Source organism: Conger conger, chromosome 19, assembly GCF_963514075.1.
Source record: "Conger conger chromosome 19, fConCon1.1, whole genome shotgun sequence".
Classification (NCBI taxonomy): Eukaryota; Metazoa; Chordata; class Actinopteri; order Anguilliformes; family Congridae; genus Conger; species Conger conger.
Genome location: NC_083778.1, coordinates 17287090 through 17305631, shown reverse-complemented (window position 1 = coordinate 17305631; position 18542 = coordinate 17287090). Strand labels below are relative to the sequence as shown.

Genomic DNA, 18542 nt, shown 5'->3' with positions numbered 1-18542 from the left:
CTTAAAAAACGACACCCAGGACCTCGGCGCGAAGCACCGAGCACCAAGAGTTCTCTGGCTCCCCGTGCGCCGGTCGGAGGGAGTTCCTCGTGAGCAGAAAGCAGACACCGAGGTGGGGTGGGCCGTGTATACACCAAGGCCGGGATTACTAAAAACCTGGCAGCCGTACGGGCGAGGAAATAACGAAATCTCCGGCGGAGATGTAGCGGCTGAGAGGCTAGCCCACAAGCTCACAGCGACACTCCCAGCCTGGCTCTCGCCGCGAAAATCACACTCTCAGCCCATCCGCCCTCATTAACCGCGCGGGCGGTGACGTCGCCCGGCGAACACGTCGCCGGCGGAAACCGTTGCCGGGCCGACACATCTGGAGGGCGTTAAGCCGCGGAGGTCAGCCATCCGTCTCAATCTGTTAGCCAAACATCCAACCGAACATTGACGGCGCGGTGCGATTGCGCTTTTGCCAATCCCACCGATCGCGCTGCGACTGGAAAAAAAAGCTGGTAATATCTCGGATGTAATGCTTCATTGCTTTTCAAGACTGCCCAGATTGAACACACACTGGTCACAGAGTCTCGTTTCATTTCACACAGACAGGCAGACACACACAGGGGGATGGGGATCATGCAGAAATGCCAATACTCCCTGGTGCATCACACACACACACAAACAAAAATACTCGGGATCAAACAGTGCCGTTTTACACAACGAACAAAGTTTACAGAATTATGCCCATCTTACAGTGCGCAGAAAAGATGAAAAATAAACAAATATCACTGCTGGGACGTAAAAAGAATTGATCATTTATATTTGCAGAATATATTTTTAAATCATATAGGGGACTAAAATAGCCTATGTGTGCAGAATATGTGCAGAATATGTGCATGAAAGACTGCACATTTATGAAGGAAGATCGGGTACTAAACCGGACTGGAAGGACACAAAAACTAGCAAATTCTAGTTGCTTCATTGCTTTTCAAGACCTGGAGGAAAAGAAATAATCAAAAACATTCGCTGGAATTGGCACGTCCAGTTGTTGCGTGTGCATTACTGTGCAGAAATTAAGGCTTACGGCATGCTAAGTCAAGCAGCTACAGGCATTAATAACGCGTTTGTTGTCCATCTGTTTGGAGCGGAACTTTCTATGTGATGTCAGAGCAATAAAAATAAATAAAAAATCCACCAAATTATTTCCGTACAGTTTCTGCCAATTTCGATGCAGTTCTAACTGGAAAAAAATTTACAGCATCAAATAATACTCCTTAAGAAATATTAGTTATTACGTTTTCTTGGATACATTTTAAATTTTTTCCTTTTTCCCATGTCCATCTCTTTCATTTTTTACAGAGGTGTCCAATTTTATCTGAAAAAGGCCTTAGGTGTAGGTTTTTATCTTAAGACACCTGATTCCACTTAAATATCTTGATTGAAGACCACGATTAGTTAATTATGTGAATCAGGTGCCGCAGTCACGCGGCTGGCCCAGAACAAAAGCCCGGCCCCAAACCGGCCCTCTTCAGAACCGGCCCCAACACCCCCCCGATCTCTCCCTTTGATAAGAGAATAAAAAGATGTCCGTTCCGTACCTTGTTTACTTTACAGTTCATTCCACTGACAGCCGTGAGATAAACAGATATCGGTCTCCGGGTGAACCTGAACGGGCGCGTTGCTCGGGAGGCTCTTTGAAACCTGCGGCTTGTTAAGGTGACGCGTAGCATATGGCACCGTGGATGAGATCACCGTTCGCGTTTGATCAACGCCGGACAGGGCTGTAGTTCAGCTCGAATACTTTCAGAGGTGCAGGCCAAATCTCTCACTCCGCCGCGACAGGCCGGGGCGGGAGTATCAAATGCACTTTCTTGGAAGCTGTTTTCTTGCCCTGTAACCCGCGAGTTTATGAATGTAGCAGCAGGCAACTCAATATTGAAAGTTCACATTTTGTCTTTGGAACGGAAAAAAGAACAAGCTCACCTTACAGCAATGCGTGACACGCTGGAGCCATTCGACCGCAGAGAGGCGAAGCGAAATAGTCGATGTTTCACGGCTTTAGGTTTTTGCTACGCTTTCTGTGTTGAGCGACATGTTTTCTCCCAACGGTGTGCATTGTTTTACAACGGGCTACGAGGTACGCTTGCTCCCGTTTGGTGCGTGTGTCTGGGGGTGCATCCTGAACCAATAATGACGTAGGCCTATGCTTTAAAGCATGCAGGGTTTGCAAGGATATTACTCGTTTTCACAGATGTTTCACTTCGTTTTTGTACATTTTAACCGTGACCCTGGTATCTGGCAGCAGTAAAGTCCTCTAGCCCTCAGTCTCTGTCGGGTCCAGAACGAAGTGGGTTGAGTTTTGAAAACAGGCCAAACACCATATCTTAGGCCTCGCAGGTGGGCTCCTGCACCTTTCCGGGCGGCCTACTGTACCCTTTTGGGTGCCGTACTGTACCTTTTAGGGTGGAAGGGGTGCCTGTGCGGCTCCATCAGGTCCCATCGCTGGCACTCCTTCCCGCTCTCGGTGCGGTCCATGGGCCCCCTGTAGTCCTCCCCGTTGCATTTCATGCATACCACTGCAGACAGGAAGAAGGCGGAAAAAAACTACATTTAGAACTCTGGATATCAGGCTCGGAGCAGGAAGCGGGAGTAACACTCAGCAGCTGCCCGGGACTTTGTATGTGTGGTCTGCCGTGTGACCTCATTTCACAGTGGGAGACATGTACAGACTTCGGGAGGTCAGAATGCACTACAGCACTGGTGCCGTGCTGTACTCTGTATACATATAATTTTCCTCTTACACGATATATAACAGTGACACATGAGATGCATTCTGTCTCCCTGCTCACCAAAAATATGGCTTTACACATAATATATAGTCAGAACGGTAAGAACGGTGAGTCTTGCTTGCAAATTAAGCGAGACATTTTACCAGGCGAATATTATCAATAGCAGAATTCTTTTCTGAAACCATACAGTAGCATAAATTGAGGATAAGGATTTTTGGAGTTATGGTAATTTGGTTAATAGTTAATATATTAAAAGGTGAAAAGGTATGGCAATTACAGTACTATAATTGATATATAAATATATTTATATATTTTATACAGTTTATTTGTTTTTCTGTGTAAAACTGTCCCATGTCACCATTGGAACTTTGCCTTGCCTTTGTCACCCATAGATTTTTTTTTTGGCTTATGCCATCCCAAGGTTATTTTACAGGCAAAGGATGACTGATTCCGATATCTCCGTAATCTATGAAATCTGTTCATATTAACGATTTATAGAGCTGGGTATTTAATGAACTATTCCGTTTGTGGGGAATGAGAATCCAGTGTACAGTGCACTGTCAAATCCACCTTGGCACAGTGAAAACTGTAAAAGCTTTATTCCATGAACCATAGATATAGCACAGCCACTTCCTCCAAGCATCTCTTCTTCTTCTTCTTCTTCTTCTTCTTCTGTTATGACTCATTATGGCACAGACAGGCGGCCATTTTAAAAGCAGTGGAAATACTAAAAACAGATGTCTGTACCGGGAGATTCTCGCGAAAGCCCTTGATTTATATCTTGATTATGGGAAACTAATTTATTAAACTTGCCAAGTGTCCCTCTGCCAAAGCTTGGAGATAAAAACCAGGAGGGGTTCTGACACTCGCTTCAAAAATAATCACTTTCTGCAGGCTCAGATCAATCGAATACTCTGCAAGTTCTTTCTTATTGGGCGTGTGAATGCAATCAGGGGAAATCGATGCTCTTTTTCTCACCCCTCAGAGCACCCGTCTAGTTAATTTCCCCTGGGAACATGGAGGTACCAAGCCCCATTCTGATTTACCCCCAAAAATATTGAATCTCTCCAATTTGGCCTGGATTCTAAAACGCAGTGCGCTTGCTTCCAGAAAAACCTAAAAAGCAAAAAAGTTCTACTTTTCTACTTTTCTTTTCTGGCCGATATGTGTGCCTGTGACTTTTGATGAGTGGATATTAAGGGGGGACTTCTCATGTCATTTCATCATTGAAAGCTGTAAAAGTTACAGACTCTTACTCTTACCTTGGTCTGACTTATCTTAAGACTTACTCTTATCTTCTACTCTACTCTAAATCACCTTCAACCCTTTTCTTCAAAGATTGAATGATTAGATTCACAACCTGTTCCAAAAACCTTTCTGCTGGTGTCTTTCTTAAGTAAATCTAAGGGGGGCGACATGGCTCAGGCAGTAAGAGCAGTCGTCTGGCAGTCGGAGGGTTGCCGGTTCGATCCCCCGCCTGGGCTGTGTCGAAGTGTGCCTGAGCAAGACACCTAACCCCCAAATGCTCCTGACGAGCTGGTCGGGGCCTTGCATGGCAGCCAATCGCCGTCAGTGTGTGAGTGTGTGTATGAATGGGTGAATGAGAAGCATTAATTGTACAGCGCTTTGGATAAAGGCGCTATATAAATTCCAACCATTTACCATTTAAGGTGTGACGTGAACCAGGGTCAATGTTAGAGTTGTCCATATATATTTCTTGGCTAAGGTGCTTGACTGCAATCCGGAATGTGTAGCCACAATAAGATCAGTACAGCTGCTGCTTCAGGCCCTCAGCAGGCCTTCCGTGACCCCGCATTGCTCCGGGGGGGGATTGTCCCCTGCTTAGTCTAATCAACTGTCAGTCACTTTGGACAAAAGCGTCAGCTGAATAATAAAGTTAGCATTATTATTATTATTATTATTATTATTATTATTGTTGTTGTTGTGATGGGGCCATACCGTCAGAGCACTGGGGCACGGCACAGGTCTCGTGGCGGAGGTCGGGGTCCACGGTGAAACACCAGGGTCCCGTGGTCTCGTTGTCCGGGTTACGGCAGTAGTTCTCCACCAGGTCCTTCTTCCGGTCCCTGACGTGCAGGTACCTGCGTGAGGAACCAGCCAGCAGACACGGAGCCTGAGACCCAGCCAGCCAGCCCAGCCGCACCAGCAGGAGGGTCGGGCCCTTTAGCTCGATGTTTCTGACGTTCGACGGCAGCTCAAAGACTGCACGGAAACCGCGTCAACAGTATCAGCGCTGGAGGGATTCCCTGCTCAAAGAAACAGCTCAAGCTAGGTTTTGAAACAGCTGGTAGCTGGTTGACCAGTTCAGACCAGCTCCTTACTCTACATAGTCTGACCAGGTCAAGCTAGGTTTTGAAACAGCTGGAAGCTGGTTGAGTAGTTCAGACCACCTCCTTACTCAACATGGTTTGACCAGCTCAAGCAAGGTTTTGAAACAGCTGGTAGCTGGTTGGGAAGTTCAGACCTGCTCCATACTCAACATGGTTTGACCAGCTCAAACTAGGTTTTAAAATGACTGTTAGCTGGTTGACCCATTCAGACCAGCTCAAGTAATCTTTTGAAAGAGCTGGTAGCTGGTCATTTCAAGCTGGTCATAACTGGTTTTTACACGAGGGGTGCTTATTGAGAGTGACACCCAGGACTGTTGTTATGTGTCGTGATTTAAAGACTTTGTACAGAGACTGCCATAAATATCTGACCACAAGAAAAGCCACGCTCAACGAACAGCAGGGAGAGCCCAGTTCTGTAATTTGAGTTATTCTTCAGAAGCTGAAAAAAAAAACACGTATTCAAAGGCATATCTCATCAATCAGGACCGAACATAAGCTTTGGATTGCTATTCTAATCGTGGAATTTCCTCTGTAGGCTGTATATTAATATGGTACCAAAAAAACATCACGCAAACTCACTCCTTTCTACTTTGGTTGTTGTCTTCCTTATATGATGCGCATAAAATAATGATTTGCCCTCTCTGTTGTCATCCATATAGATATCCACCCATATACAGGAATGTAACCTTTGGATCCAGGGCAATGGTTGCAATAAAGTTGCTAGATGTAAGAATGCTGTTATACTTCTTCAAAAGTTGTGTTGCAGACATAGTGACCTTCAAGCTTTAAGCGTGCTTGCTCAGAATATTGCAGCTATTTTTATGAATCGCTAGAAATTGCCTCCGTATTGGTTTTATGGAAGAATACTACGAACTAAAAGTTTGTGTGCCAGTTACAGATTTACAAATTTACAGCCGGCGGCCGTCAGGAAAAAAAAAAAGGGATTACCTTTGGGGCTATCTTGCTGACATTTGCTGGATTAAACTGGAAATGAAAGGATTCCTGAATAATGATTCCCTCCTTACGTTGTTTTCTCCATCTTTTTCTCTTTAAAGGACACGGAGCAGAAGCCAACTTACTTCATTAAGTCCGATTAATAGCCGTAACAAGCTCCTCCGGATGTGGCCGGGCGCGTACGCACGCGACCGCAGTTAGCACGTTGCGGCGTAGCGGGCGCGGGAAGCTTAGCGCTTTCACACAGCGGCTACACGTTCCGACGACAAGGGGGGAACGCACAGACAAACCGGGAGCAGAAAGGGAAAGTCGGTGAACTGCCAGCGCGATCAAAATCGGCGAGGGAAAGCGAGGTCTCTCAGCAGAGAGGGGGGAGGAGGGAGGGGGAGAGAGCGGACATTTTCGTCTAACGTCTGCAGCTTTATGCGAACAACTGGAAGACGTACAAACCATGATTCGGGACCATTAATCTTCAGACTTCTGGGTATTACAGCCCCCCCCTCTCCAGTCCCCCATCGAACAGAGACTCATAACAAACAAGCGATGCTTGGCTGGCTTCGGACCGCTAATGAACTCCTGGCGCACCGTCGAGCTCCTCGAGAGCCTGCGGGCTCTGCTATCTAGCGCTCTTGGCTTGGCCGCGCCGTAACTCAAGTGCGGTTCGACTACTTAGCGCGTATTCCCCTCGCACGGGCCTACAGTATCATTTACACTAGCCTGTTTCCTTTCCTGAATATATCAGCCGCCTGTCAGTAACATATCCTCCCCCCCCCCCCCCCCCGAAACCCTATCCGAGCCCTGCACGGTACGGCGATCCGGGCTTATGCAGACGGGCAGATGTGCGCCGCGGCTACCGGCTAGCCATGCTACCGGCTAGCCATGCTACCGTGCTCGCTGCATGGCTGGTGCACTGCAGTGATGGGCCAAGGCCCGGTTTCACAAAGCAGGATTACTGAGTTAGCTGGATAACTGCACAGAGTAAAACCCACAAAGCAGGATTACTGAGTTAGCCGGATAACTGCACAGAGTAAAACCCACAAAGCAGGATTACTGAGTTAGCCGGATAACTGCACAGAGTAAAACCCACAAAGCAGGATTACAGAGTTAGCCGGTTAACTGTCCAGAGTAAAACCCACAAAGCAGGATTACAGAGTTGGCCGGTTAACTGCCCAGAGTAAAACCCACAAAGCAGGATTACTGAGTTAGCTGGATACCGGCACAGAGTAAAACCCACAAAGCAGGATTACCAAGTTAGCTGGATAACTGCACAGAGTAAAACCCACAAAGCACGATTACTGAGTTAGCTGGGTAACTGCACAGAGTAAAACCCACAAAGCAGGATTATGGAGTTAGCCGGTTAACTGCCCAGAGTAACACCCACAAAGCAGGATTATGGAGTTAGCCGGTTAACTGCACCGGGTAAAAACCTGGAACCCTCCTGAATCTGGAACACGGACTGACGTAAAAAGAGCTGTTCCGGGTTTTACTCTGTGCAGGTATCCAGCTAACTCCATAATCCTGCTTTGTGGGTTTTACTCTGTGCAGGTATCCAGCTAACTCCATAATCCTGCTTTGTGGGTTTTACTCTGCGCAGGTATCCAGCTAAATCCATAATCCTGCTTTGTGGGTTTTACTCTGTGCAGGTATCCAGGTAACTCGGTAATCCTGCTTGATCCCCTGATTGGACCGAGGAGGTCCAACTGCAAGCCATTAATTAGCCTCGTTAGCCGAGCCTGACGTGGGAGCCACTTCAGGAAGAGACGCTGTGTGCTCTCTGTTCAGACTCCTCCCGTCTGTCTGTGGGGAGTCTCACCCACTGCGAAGGGCGATCGTGATCGTTATCCAATCCAAACACCAGGGGAAATGTAGTTTTAATTAATTCTCGAATTTACTCATTCTTTCCCCATTGGGCATCCGAGAACGTGGATTCGGTCGAGGCACACACTCACACGTGTTCTCAGACAGACGTGTGATTATCCTACATCCACTTCGCCACTTCGCTCGAATACCTGGGGGCGGACCGCACTGCTACGGCGGCCGAATGCTTTTGAGTTACGAACCTTATACGCGCGTTAACCCTCAAACTGCCACAAAAAATAAAACAAAAACTACACCAATGACAGTCTCAAGACCATTAAAGTGCTGCGATATAAAGACAGAATCTGACTTAAGACCACAACTTTACAATATGACCCAACACAACCAAATAGTGCTTCATCTATGTCACTGAAACACTGGGGGGTTTTCAACACCAGGCTTGATACAGTTCTAGACACAATTTAGCTATTGGGCAAACTTAAGCAGTAGGCACAGTACACTTTAGCGGTAGGTAAAAAGGCTAGCATTGCTGGGGGGACATGGCCTGTTCTCTGAAGGACGGTATCAGAGTGCGTTCCCAGTTCAGGGCCCTGGGGGTCGAGGCAGAGGAAGAGCAGAGCTGTGAAACAGCGCAGCACAATGACGAGAGGAAGGAAGGCTCACTTGTGCTCGTGGGGCATGGTGGACGCCCAGGTTTGGCACCTCACGCCGGATTTCGTGACGGACTGCGTCCCCTTGTAGCTCTGCCCAGTGCCCGTGATGCACTGCTTCACGTAGTCTACGGAAAAAAAAAAACACACACACACACACCGCCATTTAAACAATTAGTCTAAACTCACATCGTACACATCACGGGGGTGTCAGAGTCAAGAACCGGAGAGAGCCACGGTGTCTGCTATTCTTCTATTTCTTCTAGAACTTTCATCGCGTTCAAACGCCAGTAGCGATTGCGACATCAGCATTAGAATGTTCGGTTAAGAACACGCTGAGCACATTTGTGACCTCACACCATACAGGGTTTAGGAATGAGACACGCCGGAACTCAACGGACACTGTGGCCCTCTGGGAATTGAAGTCTGCAGAACCTCTGCAGAACCTCGACACAAAGCGGAATTCCTAAATCAAACTAAAAATGAGAATTTGCTAAGTGAGGAGTTACCAAGATCCAACATCACAGCAATTAGTTATTGAATGAAATTACTTAGAAAGGGCTTGAATCTCAAGTTGCACATTTTTGGTTGACACACACACATGGAATCATTACCACTTGGTCAAAGATCTTCAACGGGGAAAGGCGTACGACCGTATAAAACATTCTTGGCTACACAGACAAGGACAGCAATTAGAAGATAAGGGGAGGAAACGAGCACAAAGGATCCCGTGTTTAGATATGACTCGCGACAAGTCGGTGATAACATTCACCTTTCTTCTCGTAGAGGTCAAAGTTGAAATCGTGCTCCGTCTGAACGCCGGGCGTGTGGCTGTCGAAGGACAGCCAGTGGCATTTCCTGTTTTTCTGGTCAAAGTAGAACGCCCTGTGGAATTATGGGAAGTGGGTTACATCACAGGTGTGAAACCTCCAGAAGTCATGAAACGGTGTTAGTCATAACATGATTTGGTGCGAAAAAAAACACATTGTAAAAAAAAAAAAAAAAAACAATTGAGCTTGTCAATGACCGCGTACTTGCAGATGGCTCTGCAAACTGGGAGACACAGGAATGGGACAAAAGACAAAACTGTTGAGAGGGCCCTTATCTAGAGATACTCCGAGCCATTTCACTGTCAACTTTCACCTGTCAGCCTATCGTTTGGTGTACGTCTCTGACGTTTTTAATTTTTTTTATTTCTCTGCTTCTCTTCCTTGACTTTCCTTGGCACAACCCATAGGGCCGGATATTGCCAAATGCCAACAACAGACTTCAAAGGCAATCAGAAGTGTAGAATCAAGACTAGATACTGAAAGCTTTCTTATACCTCGAACAAGTAAGTGACTGAATACGCCCGACTAATCAGAAACATCTGATAAGCTGACTACGTATAAAGAGATGTTTAATTACCACATGGCTCAGCCAATACGGAATATACATACCCTCAAATTAAAGGTGACAGTCTGCACTTTAACCTCATATGCAAATGCAACGTGCTGGAGCTCAGAGCCAAAAAGTACCGAAATTGTACCACTGTCGAAATACTTACGGACTGCACTGTATAGGGATAGTCTTGCAAATAAATGACATGCACACGAGCACCAGGGATCTGAGACCCAAGGCCTGGAGGCTGGTTTTCACTGTTATTCTGCACTTGATCGATTAGAGATTGATTGTAGATTATTGGGCAACATTGGCTCAGGTGGTAAGAGCAGTCGTCTCATTGGCTCGGTAGGTAAGAGCAGTCGTCTGGCAGTCGGAGGGCTGTGTCGAAGTGTCTCTGAGCAAGACACCTAACCCCCAAATGCTCCTGATGAGCTGGTTGGTGCCTTGCATGGCAGCCAATTGCCGTTGGTGTGTGAGTGTGTGTGTGAATGGTGAAGCATCAATTGTATAGTGTGACCACATTTACAGACCGTTACACTAACTAGGGGTATCTATTTTTTAACTACGCAAGAAAAAGCAGACAACGTGATTTGGTTTTGGCGATCCACAATATCCTCCATTACGACATACATTTCAGCTTCTGAAAACATCGAGCCTGAAATATGTTTGCAACGTGTTTGGCCCCAACCGCTCCTGGCTCACACATTAGTACCTTGAATAATTTGAGACGGACGTGTTCGGTAAAAGTGTTTCTCTGTTGGGAGGACGCCCAGGTCCACTGCATCCAGCGATGCGCTGATCGGATCATTTGTATTCAGCAGGAAAGGGCTTTTCCATCCTTTAGGGGGCCGTGGTGATTTTCTGATTTCACACGCATCTGCGCACTCGCTCAAGACACTGCTCCTAATAAACAGCCCAATCAATCAAGCGCAGCACATCAAGCAGAAAGCCCTGCAATGGTTATTGCAGACACCTGGTTCTAACTCTGCGCCAACACGATGCCTGTACAAAGGTATGAAGGCACAAAAGGTGCAAAAAATCTGAAAGTGGTTCAGAGCCTGTAGCCTAGTGGTTAAGGTACATGACTGGGTGGTTTTGATTCCCCACAATCAGATCTGCACAGCTGTTGGGCCCTTGAGCAAGGCCCTTAACCCCACGTCTCTTGCTTAGTCTAATCAAAATGTAAGTCGCTCTGGATTAAAAAGTCCGAAAAATCTAATGTTTCATCCGTTCCAAAGGGGTCATTTCATCAGCTGACCACAGCATGACAGATTTTTAAAAAAGGACTCATTTGTGACAATGACGTCTTCGATATGGAAACAAGGATTGTGCTGAATGTTTACAGCCCGGTTCCTCATAGGCCCAGAACTGCTGGTTTCCCTTGGCCAGACTGTCAGTAGCACTAATAGTTCAGTTAATTACCCAGGAGGACAGAAAACCAGGGCTAGACTCGGATTCGAGAATTAGATTCGACTATCCCTCGTTTAAAGAACGTGGATGAAATGCGTATCGGGTAATCTGTTCTTGGAGGGAAGATGTAAAAGCTAGCTTTCATTTCCATTGGCAACCTGGCTCAAATAACGAATTACTTATCGACTGTGCACCAATGGTGGTTCACTTGTAGACTGGACATCGAGTAAAACGTTTCTTTTAGGTCAGGGGTGTACAACAACTCTGGTCCTGGAGGGCCGGTCGACATGCAGTTTTTTTGTTGTTTTCTGACAGCTCTATAACCTACGCCGGTTCATTCCTGCATTTGAGAAGGGTAAAGTCTTTTTGGATACACTTGCAGTCTGTAACTGTAGCTGGCACCCATACTAATGCCACATCAAGATATGATGAGCCAATAAAATAATAAGAGCAGAAATTGGCACAAAATCCTGAAAAGGTTCGGCTATCGTGTACCCGTAGCAGAGACAAGAAATGATCTTTAGGTATGATTCAGTCGTTTATAAAAAACACAGATAAAATAGGGGGTGGTGTGAATGATAGGACTGATTAAATAATCACAGGATCAAAGGAGAACTTGGCATAAAGAGCAGAAATGGATTCAGCCCTCAATAAATCGTACTCCCTGCAGTATTCATAGGTCTTAAAGGAGCATTTATATAGCGCCTTTATCCAAAGCACCGTACAAATGATGCTTCTGATTCACCCATTTATACACACTCACACACCGACGGCAATTGGCTGCCATGCAAGGCACCGACCAGCTCGTCAGGAGCATTTGGGGGTTAGGTGCCTTGCTCAGGGACACTTCGACACAGCAAGGGTGGGGATCGAACCGGCAACCCTCCGACTGCTAGACGACTGCTCTTACTGCCTGAGCCAATGAGACGACTGCTCTTACCGCCTGAGCCAATGAGACGACTGCTCTTACCGCCTGAGCCAATGAGACGACTGCTCTTACCGCCTGAGCCAATGTCGCCCCATGTTTGCATATGCCATGATATACAGCGACGTCAATGGCCACAGATGACCTTTGAGAACCTCAAGACACCTCCAGAGGTCACGTACTACCTCATTTAACACTGCGTATACCAGATGGCTGTTAAGAAAACACATTTTTCCCCACATCGTGTCTCAGCACACATTGAAGGCAGGGGGTGGGGGAGGGTTGCAGGGAGGTTTCCCCCTTACGCAAGCGCACATACCTGCAGGTAAAGGGCATTCTCTTGCCCCTGCTACACCTCCGGGCGCACCTGGCCTCATCACTCAGAGCCCTGCTCTTGGTCAGGTGGGCACTGTTCGACCTGACCAGGCGAGCTCCGTCAGTCTTCTGGTAGTCCTGAAGAAAGTTCCGCTTGCTCGCTGCAGCACGAGACAGGAAAAGGATAAGAGCGTCCAACGTAACACACACACCCCTTCGCACATCAAACGAACGCCGGCGGTACCCGAAGCTTAACCTGGAAACGTTGCTTACATAAATCATACCCCTCTTAACGTTTACATCTTCTGATGTTTTATTAAGTGATCGTATTCAATTTAATTCAAACGCCAGTTCCGGAATGTGGACACAACCTGCCTCCACCCTCTGAACAGAAGAATAGGACCGAGACGAATCGAACCATTTGACGTTTTTTTTTTCTTTCCTATTCCGGAACTTAAGACACACTTATTGTGTTTTTTTGCAGTTATCTGCGGAGCGTTTCCCAGTACGCTGCAAGCCAAAAAAAAAAAAAAAGTGCTTTTCATCTGTGCTTTAAAGGAGGGCCAAATTTAATTTGATGTTGAAAAGTAGAGCCATCCATCTTGTTACTCGGTAATAACTCATCTGGAGTCACCCTCGGGAGGGGGGTGAACAAGTGAACAGGCTTATTGACCTCTTCACTCCAGGACATCCTGGAAACAACTTGAGCGTCTTGTTTTCCCTTCTCTCTCCTGAGCTTGTAAATTCATTGTCGCACGAGCCCGGGGCCTCGAACTCGCACGACACATTGCTCTTTTCATAGGCTACAACTCTCAAAAGGTTAAAGGACAGTTTCACAATATTCACTCCTCCCGCAATTAGTTCAATTATCTGCAGCTTTGAAGTTCAGAGACTAGCGCATTACGCACGGCTGCGCGTTTTCAGTACCCTCGTCTCACGCAAGCGAACCTACGATACAAAACAAGCAAAAATAACAAACTTTATTGCTTTTGCATATTAATATCGGCAACAGTCGCGAAATTGACGCATTGGTTCATATAAACACGCTAACTTGACAAGATAACGCTTGCAGGAGGATGCGCCGTGATTCCGCGGCACACAGATGCTTCCCTGCCTGGCACCAGCGCATTCCGTTAGAAATTTGAAATGGTTCCGATGAAGCCGTAGGCTAGCAGATTCTACGGCTGCGGTTCACTGTCGGAGGTGAGTTGAATTATATAGCACATGTTTCAGTAAGTCATACTTAATTCATAGACTACGCTTTCGGAAAGTCCAAAGTAAACAAATGCATACTTTCCCGTAGCCCACAGTAGCCAGCTTACTCCACGGACAGCTAAACGACCCGGCTGCATTGACAGCCTGTAGGCTATCTCCAAGAGCCTCTTCGGTCGAAGAAACAAGTCTTCGGAATTAAACATTAAACCAGTTCAAATGTGACATTGCTTGACGATAATACCGGAGTAAAATGTAGGCGATTCTGAAATATGTCTTAAGCATTTCAGTTCTTTTGAGATAGGCGTTTCTTTGTGACTGCACGCTTTTATTTTAATTTTGATTTCAAAGTCTGACAGACCGTTGCAAGACAGTAATTTGACATTCTGTTGCAAGGGATTTCATTGCACGCCAGTGAGGGCTTGAATAACTACGCGGACTGACAAGAAGGGTCGAAGCTTTTCATTTGTATTAGAAGCTCAGCCCAAGTACGAAGCGCAAAGATGCTGGTACATCAGAAAACGTCAAATTCTTGTCAAATTAAGCAATCATAATTGAATCAATTCATAATTCAGATCAGAAGTCAGCATGGTTGTTGGGGAGCTCTTGAAATAAGTTGGTTATTTTTGTAAATACGAACCTTTGATTATTTTCCTCGCTAATAAATATTTACTTGCATGTGGAACACATTTCAAGGATGAAATAAACACAGAAAGACAAAACATCCTCACAAAACCATGCAAGGCATAAACGGATAAAAGCATCAATACATTATGCCGCAAAGTTCTATTAATACATCATATGCGTTGAACAGACCTGCAGGTGTACAATCTCAACAGCTCAATCTCTGCAGTTTGACGCAGTGGGCTTAATACGTTAATTTCTCAGAAAGGTAACGCATCACGATTCCAACAAAAGCCCACATCAACTTACCTGAGTAAACTACAAGAGTGACACACAGCAGCGCCTTGTAAATCCACATGATTATCGCTTTCGTAGAAGATACTCCGAGCTCGGGAAAATGACTGAGTTTGCCCGCGCGTTACGTCTGCTTATAAGGACGGATATCACCATTAGCTTGTGTAATTAACCGAAATGTCCGCACTACAGCAAAGATACCCACTAACTGGAAAGGGACCTGTCCGTTGTTCAGCCCCTAAAATGACTATCACACCGTTTCCCCCCTCCCCCGCAGCAACGGCACTTAAAGGGAACTCTACCCCGCTTCGCCCGGAGCTTCAAACAAGCGGCGTGTTTATTTATTATCTAACGAGGGGCCATTTCACCGAGAGGTGAAATGTTTGACCAGTTGCGTGTCATTTCCTTTAGTGACGGTTGTTAGCCTGGCAGAAGGTGATAGCCTGTTCGTGACACAGCGCATTTTCTTTCTTCTGTTGGTGGTCAGACAAATTAGCGCTGTCTGCATCCAACTGTATTTCCCAGAAGTAAAAGTTAGGATGCCTTCTCGGTTTCAAACTATGAATGTTTTTACATAGGTGGAGGTGGGCTGATAACATACCGTTCTCAGCCAGGCAGTGCACGGAAACATGCTGATGTCCCCAGAGGAGCCAACAACTTGGCCAGTGATCCAAGTATTGGGTACATTTTTGTTTTTACATTTTTTTGTTTTTGGCCAAATATTGAACATTGATGGCTCTATATGCATGTCTAACCTGACCGAGATCTGTCTTCAAAAAAGCCCATAGATTTGCCATCTGCAGATGGCAAACATCACAAGCACCCATCTAAGATCAATATACTTTGGTTAATGCTTAAAACAGACAAGCTTACTGAAGTGATTTTCAATGTGAATAGTGAGATACACCAATTATGACCTGGTAGTTCATATGTGTCTCTAAGTGTGATTAGGAAATTGGGGGCAAATATTTCATGCATGGTGGAAAAAACATGTATAAGTCTGCTAGATTATGAAAAATGTACAACAAATACATTACTTTAGCCTGAATGCATTTCATCTTTTATGACAGTCAATCACAAAGCCAGGATTGCCCTCAAGAGCAGAGCTGGAAACAGCGCACAAAAAAGCATGTCACTAACTGGCTGCTATTCATTTAATCTCTGACTGACGCCAAAATATCAGTGTTACAGGGCAGATGACATCAGCTTTGCCTTGCAAACCCACACGAAGTAACATGACTAGGGTAAAAATTGCAGTATTATTTTTCTCATACCTTCTAAATGCAATTTGTCTGACAACCGTAGTCTAGTGTGGATGTGACTGTGTCGTGGTCAGCTGGAGAAACGATCAGTGAACCACGCTACGGATGCACCTGGACGCAGTCCAATTAGAGAGCACGCCCCGTGGCCTGTTTGGCTAAGTGTTCCCCGGGTCCGGAGCCCGGGCCCCGCGGAGAACCAGCCAGTTCGTTATTTCACTGGAACCCACACTTTGACCATTAACAGGGGCCTGGTAAGTGTCCTCCAGAGATTCAGAGGGGAAAACACAGGCCCAAATGAAACCCAGACGCGGGGCTTTTATTTATTGATCCAGGCGATTTGGGGAAGGGAGAGTGTTCGCGTTACGGAGGGGAGAGCGGCTTTTTTTTTTTAACGTTACAGAGACGCGGAGCGGCGAATCGCGAGCCGACCGGGCGCGAGCGTCTGCGAGAGACGGCGCTGCTCGTCATCAGCGCGGTGGAGTCACGTCTGAAGATTAAAGCGTTTCGATGCGATGGCCCCCTTTTTGGCACAAATTTCAGCAAAGACATTTCACCGAGGCTCCGCGCCTTGAAGCCAGATGAGGATTTTCCCCGTCTCAGCAGAACTTAAACTGTTAAAGTCTCCCATCGCTGCGCATCCCATCGTTTTAAAACACCCCGCGCAGCGTGCCAATTTAATATGGGGAGTGCTGAAATATCCCTGCACTGGGAATGGGCGCTGGCACAACGGCCTCTGTACAGAATCTGGGTTTTGTCTAATTACTGTTCAATCCACTGCAGGAGAATCATTAAACTTGTATCAGCCTCTCCACCGGATGCATGCCATCCCTGTTAAGGATCAGAGGATTCCTCCTCAAATATCCTGGACATTTGTGTGTGTGTGTGTGTGTGTGAGTGTGAGAGAGAGAGAGAGAGAGAGAGCGAGAGAGTGAGAGAGTGTGTATGTGTGAGAGAGAGAGAGAGAGTGTGAGAGAGAGAGTGTGTGTGTGAGAGAGAGAGAGAGAGAGAGAGAGAGAGTGTGTGTGTGTGTGTGTGTGTGTGTGTGTGTGAGATAGAGAGAGAGAGAGAGAGTGAGAGAGAGTGTGTGTGTGTGTGTGAGAGAGAGAGAGAGAGAGAGAGAGAGAGCGTGTGTGTGTGTGTGTGTGAGAGAGAGAGAGTGAGAGAGTGTGTGTGTGTGTGTGTGTGTGTGTGTGTGTGTGTGTTTGTGTGTGTGTGTCTCCAGCTATGGGATTTAAGCCCGCACATTAAAATGTAATTACAACATAATAAAAACAATTTAATCAAAAAGTGATCCCAGGCTGGCTATTTCACTCCTGACTAAGAGAAGCAGAATGGGATTTTCTGGCCGAGGTGGATTTATACATTTGGACAGGGATGAAAGTAAAACGATTATGTGAATCTTGAAGTCAGGGTCAGTCTGAAGGGCGAAGAACATTTATTGTTTATTTGAAAATGGGGTTGCAATGGCGAATCTTCTCGGTCTAATTTAATAAAGGGAAGTGTCTTGAGCTGTAACCCGAGGGTGTATTTAGACGTGACGGTTGTACAAGGACGGAACTGGACCGGCCTTTCGGACACCCCCAGTCGCAACTGTCAACAAAACATCCTTTCAGAAGGGTCAGCGGAATGAGGCAGCTGAGCCCTGTTGGAGCACCGCTTCGCCGAGCTGTCGACAGACGGGAGGAAAGTGATGTTTCCCGCCATCGGGGGCACGAGGGAGGCAGTGAACCCACGGTGCTAACGGCGTTTGTGATGTCGGCGCATCTCTCTGTTTGTTTTGAGGTGTAGGTTTGGGTGAATCTTTAGGGGCAGGATGGTGTCGTCACCTTTCCGTTCCGGGGTGGGCCTCTGTCATCGCTGGGGGGCGGGCAGGCGGGCGGGGGTGCTGGGCAGGTGGCTACTGCGCCCCTGCTCTTCTGTGTGTGTGTGTGTGTGTGTGTGTGTGTGTGTGTGTGTCCACCTGTCAGTTTCTGTTGGGAGTCTGGATTATGTCTGTGTGTCTTCAAACCCCTGCCCCCAGGAATAACAAGCCCTCCCTGAAAGTGATAGCACTTTTCCCAAGAAGTCAGTTATATTCCGTGCCACTTGTGTTGCATAAATGATACTACTACGAATACTACTACTACTACTACCACTAAGAAGAAGACATATCACAAAATAAATCTATTAATTACTTTGGAAAGGCCTCATGTATTTTAGCCCTTTACTCTAAGAAAGGCTCCAAGATTACTGGTCCAACATGAGCATACATGTACATGAGTATGTCCAAACTTTATTTAAATTGTTTACTTGTTGGTGTATGAAATGTTACAAGTTAAATTATGATTTAATGATGAAAAAATGCAATTAAGCTTCCAGTCAGCGTGAGCCTACAATTGAAAAATAATACCCTGGATCGTGGTCAATACCGGAAAAAATGCTGCTCGTCTGGTTTTTTTGTTTTTGTTTGGTGGGGGTGTTGATAACGATTTGCAAGGCTAAAGTGACATGAATAAATCTGGAGAAATTGCTTTCGATTACATCACTCTTACATCATAGCTTCTAACCCCACCTACTCCTCTAAAAGCAAA

The 18542-nt window shown here is 46.3% G+C and overlaps 1 protein-coding gene across 1 annotated transcript in view; it reads right to left on the bottom strand.

The window, feature by feature from the left end:
- LOC133118837 (hepatocyte growth factor-like) overlaps window positions 1-14774 on the bottom strand; it is a 33704-nt gene extending 18930 nt beyond the window's left edge. Inside the window, exons 1-6 of the mRNA XM_061229098.1 lie at window positions 14726-14774; window positions 12585-12741; window positions 9320-9432; window positions 8561-8675; window positions 4734-4876; window positions 2441-2561 (exon numbers count right to left, since the gene is read on the bottom strand). Of these exons, the coding sequence (XP_061085082.1) occupies window positions 2441-2561; window positions 4734-4876; window positions 8561-8675; window positions 9320-9432; window positions 12585-12741; window positions 14726-14774 (698 nt within the window). The remainder of the gene's footprint in view (window positions 1-2440; window positions 2562-4733; window positions 4877-8560; window positions 8676-9319; window positions 9433-12584; window positions 12742-14725) is intronic.
- Between the last annotated feature and the right edge of the window lie 3768 nt (window positions 14775-18542).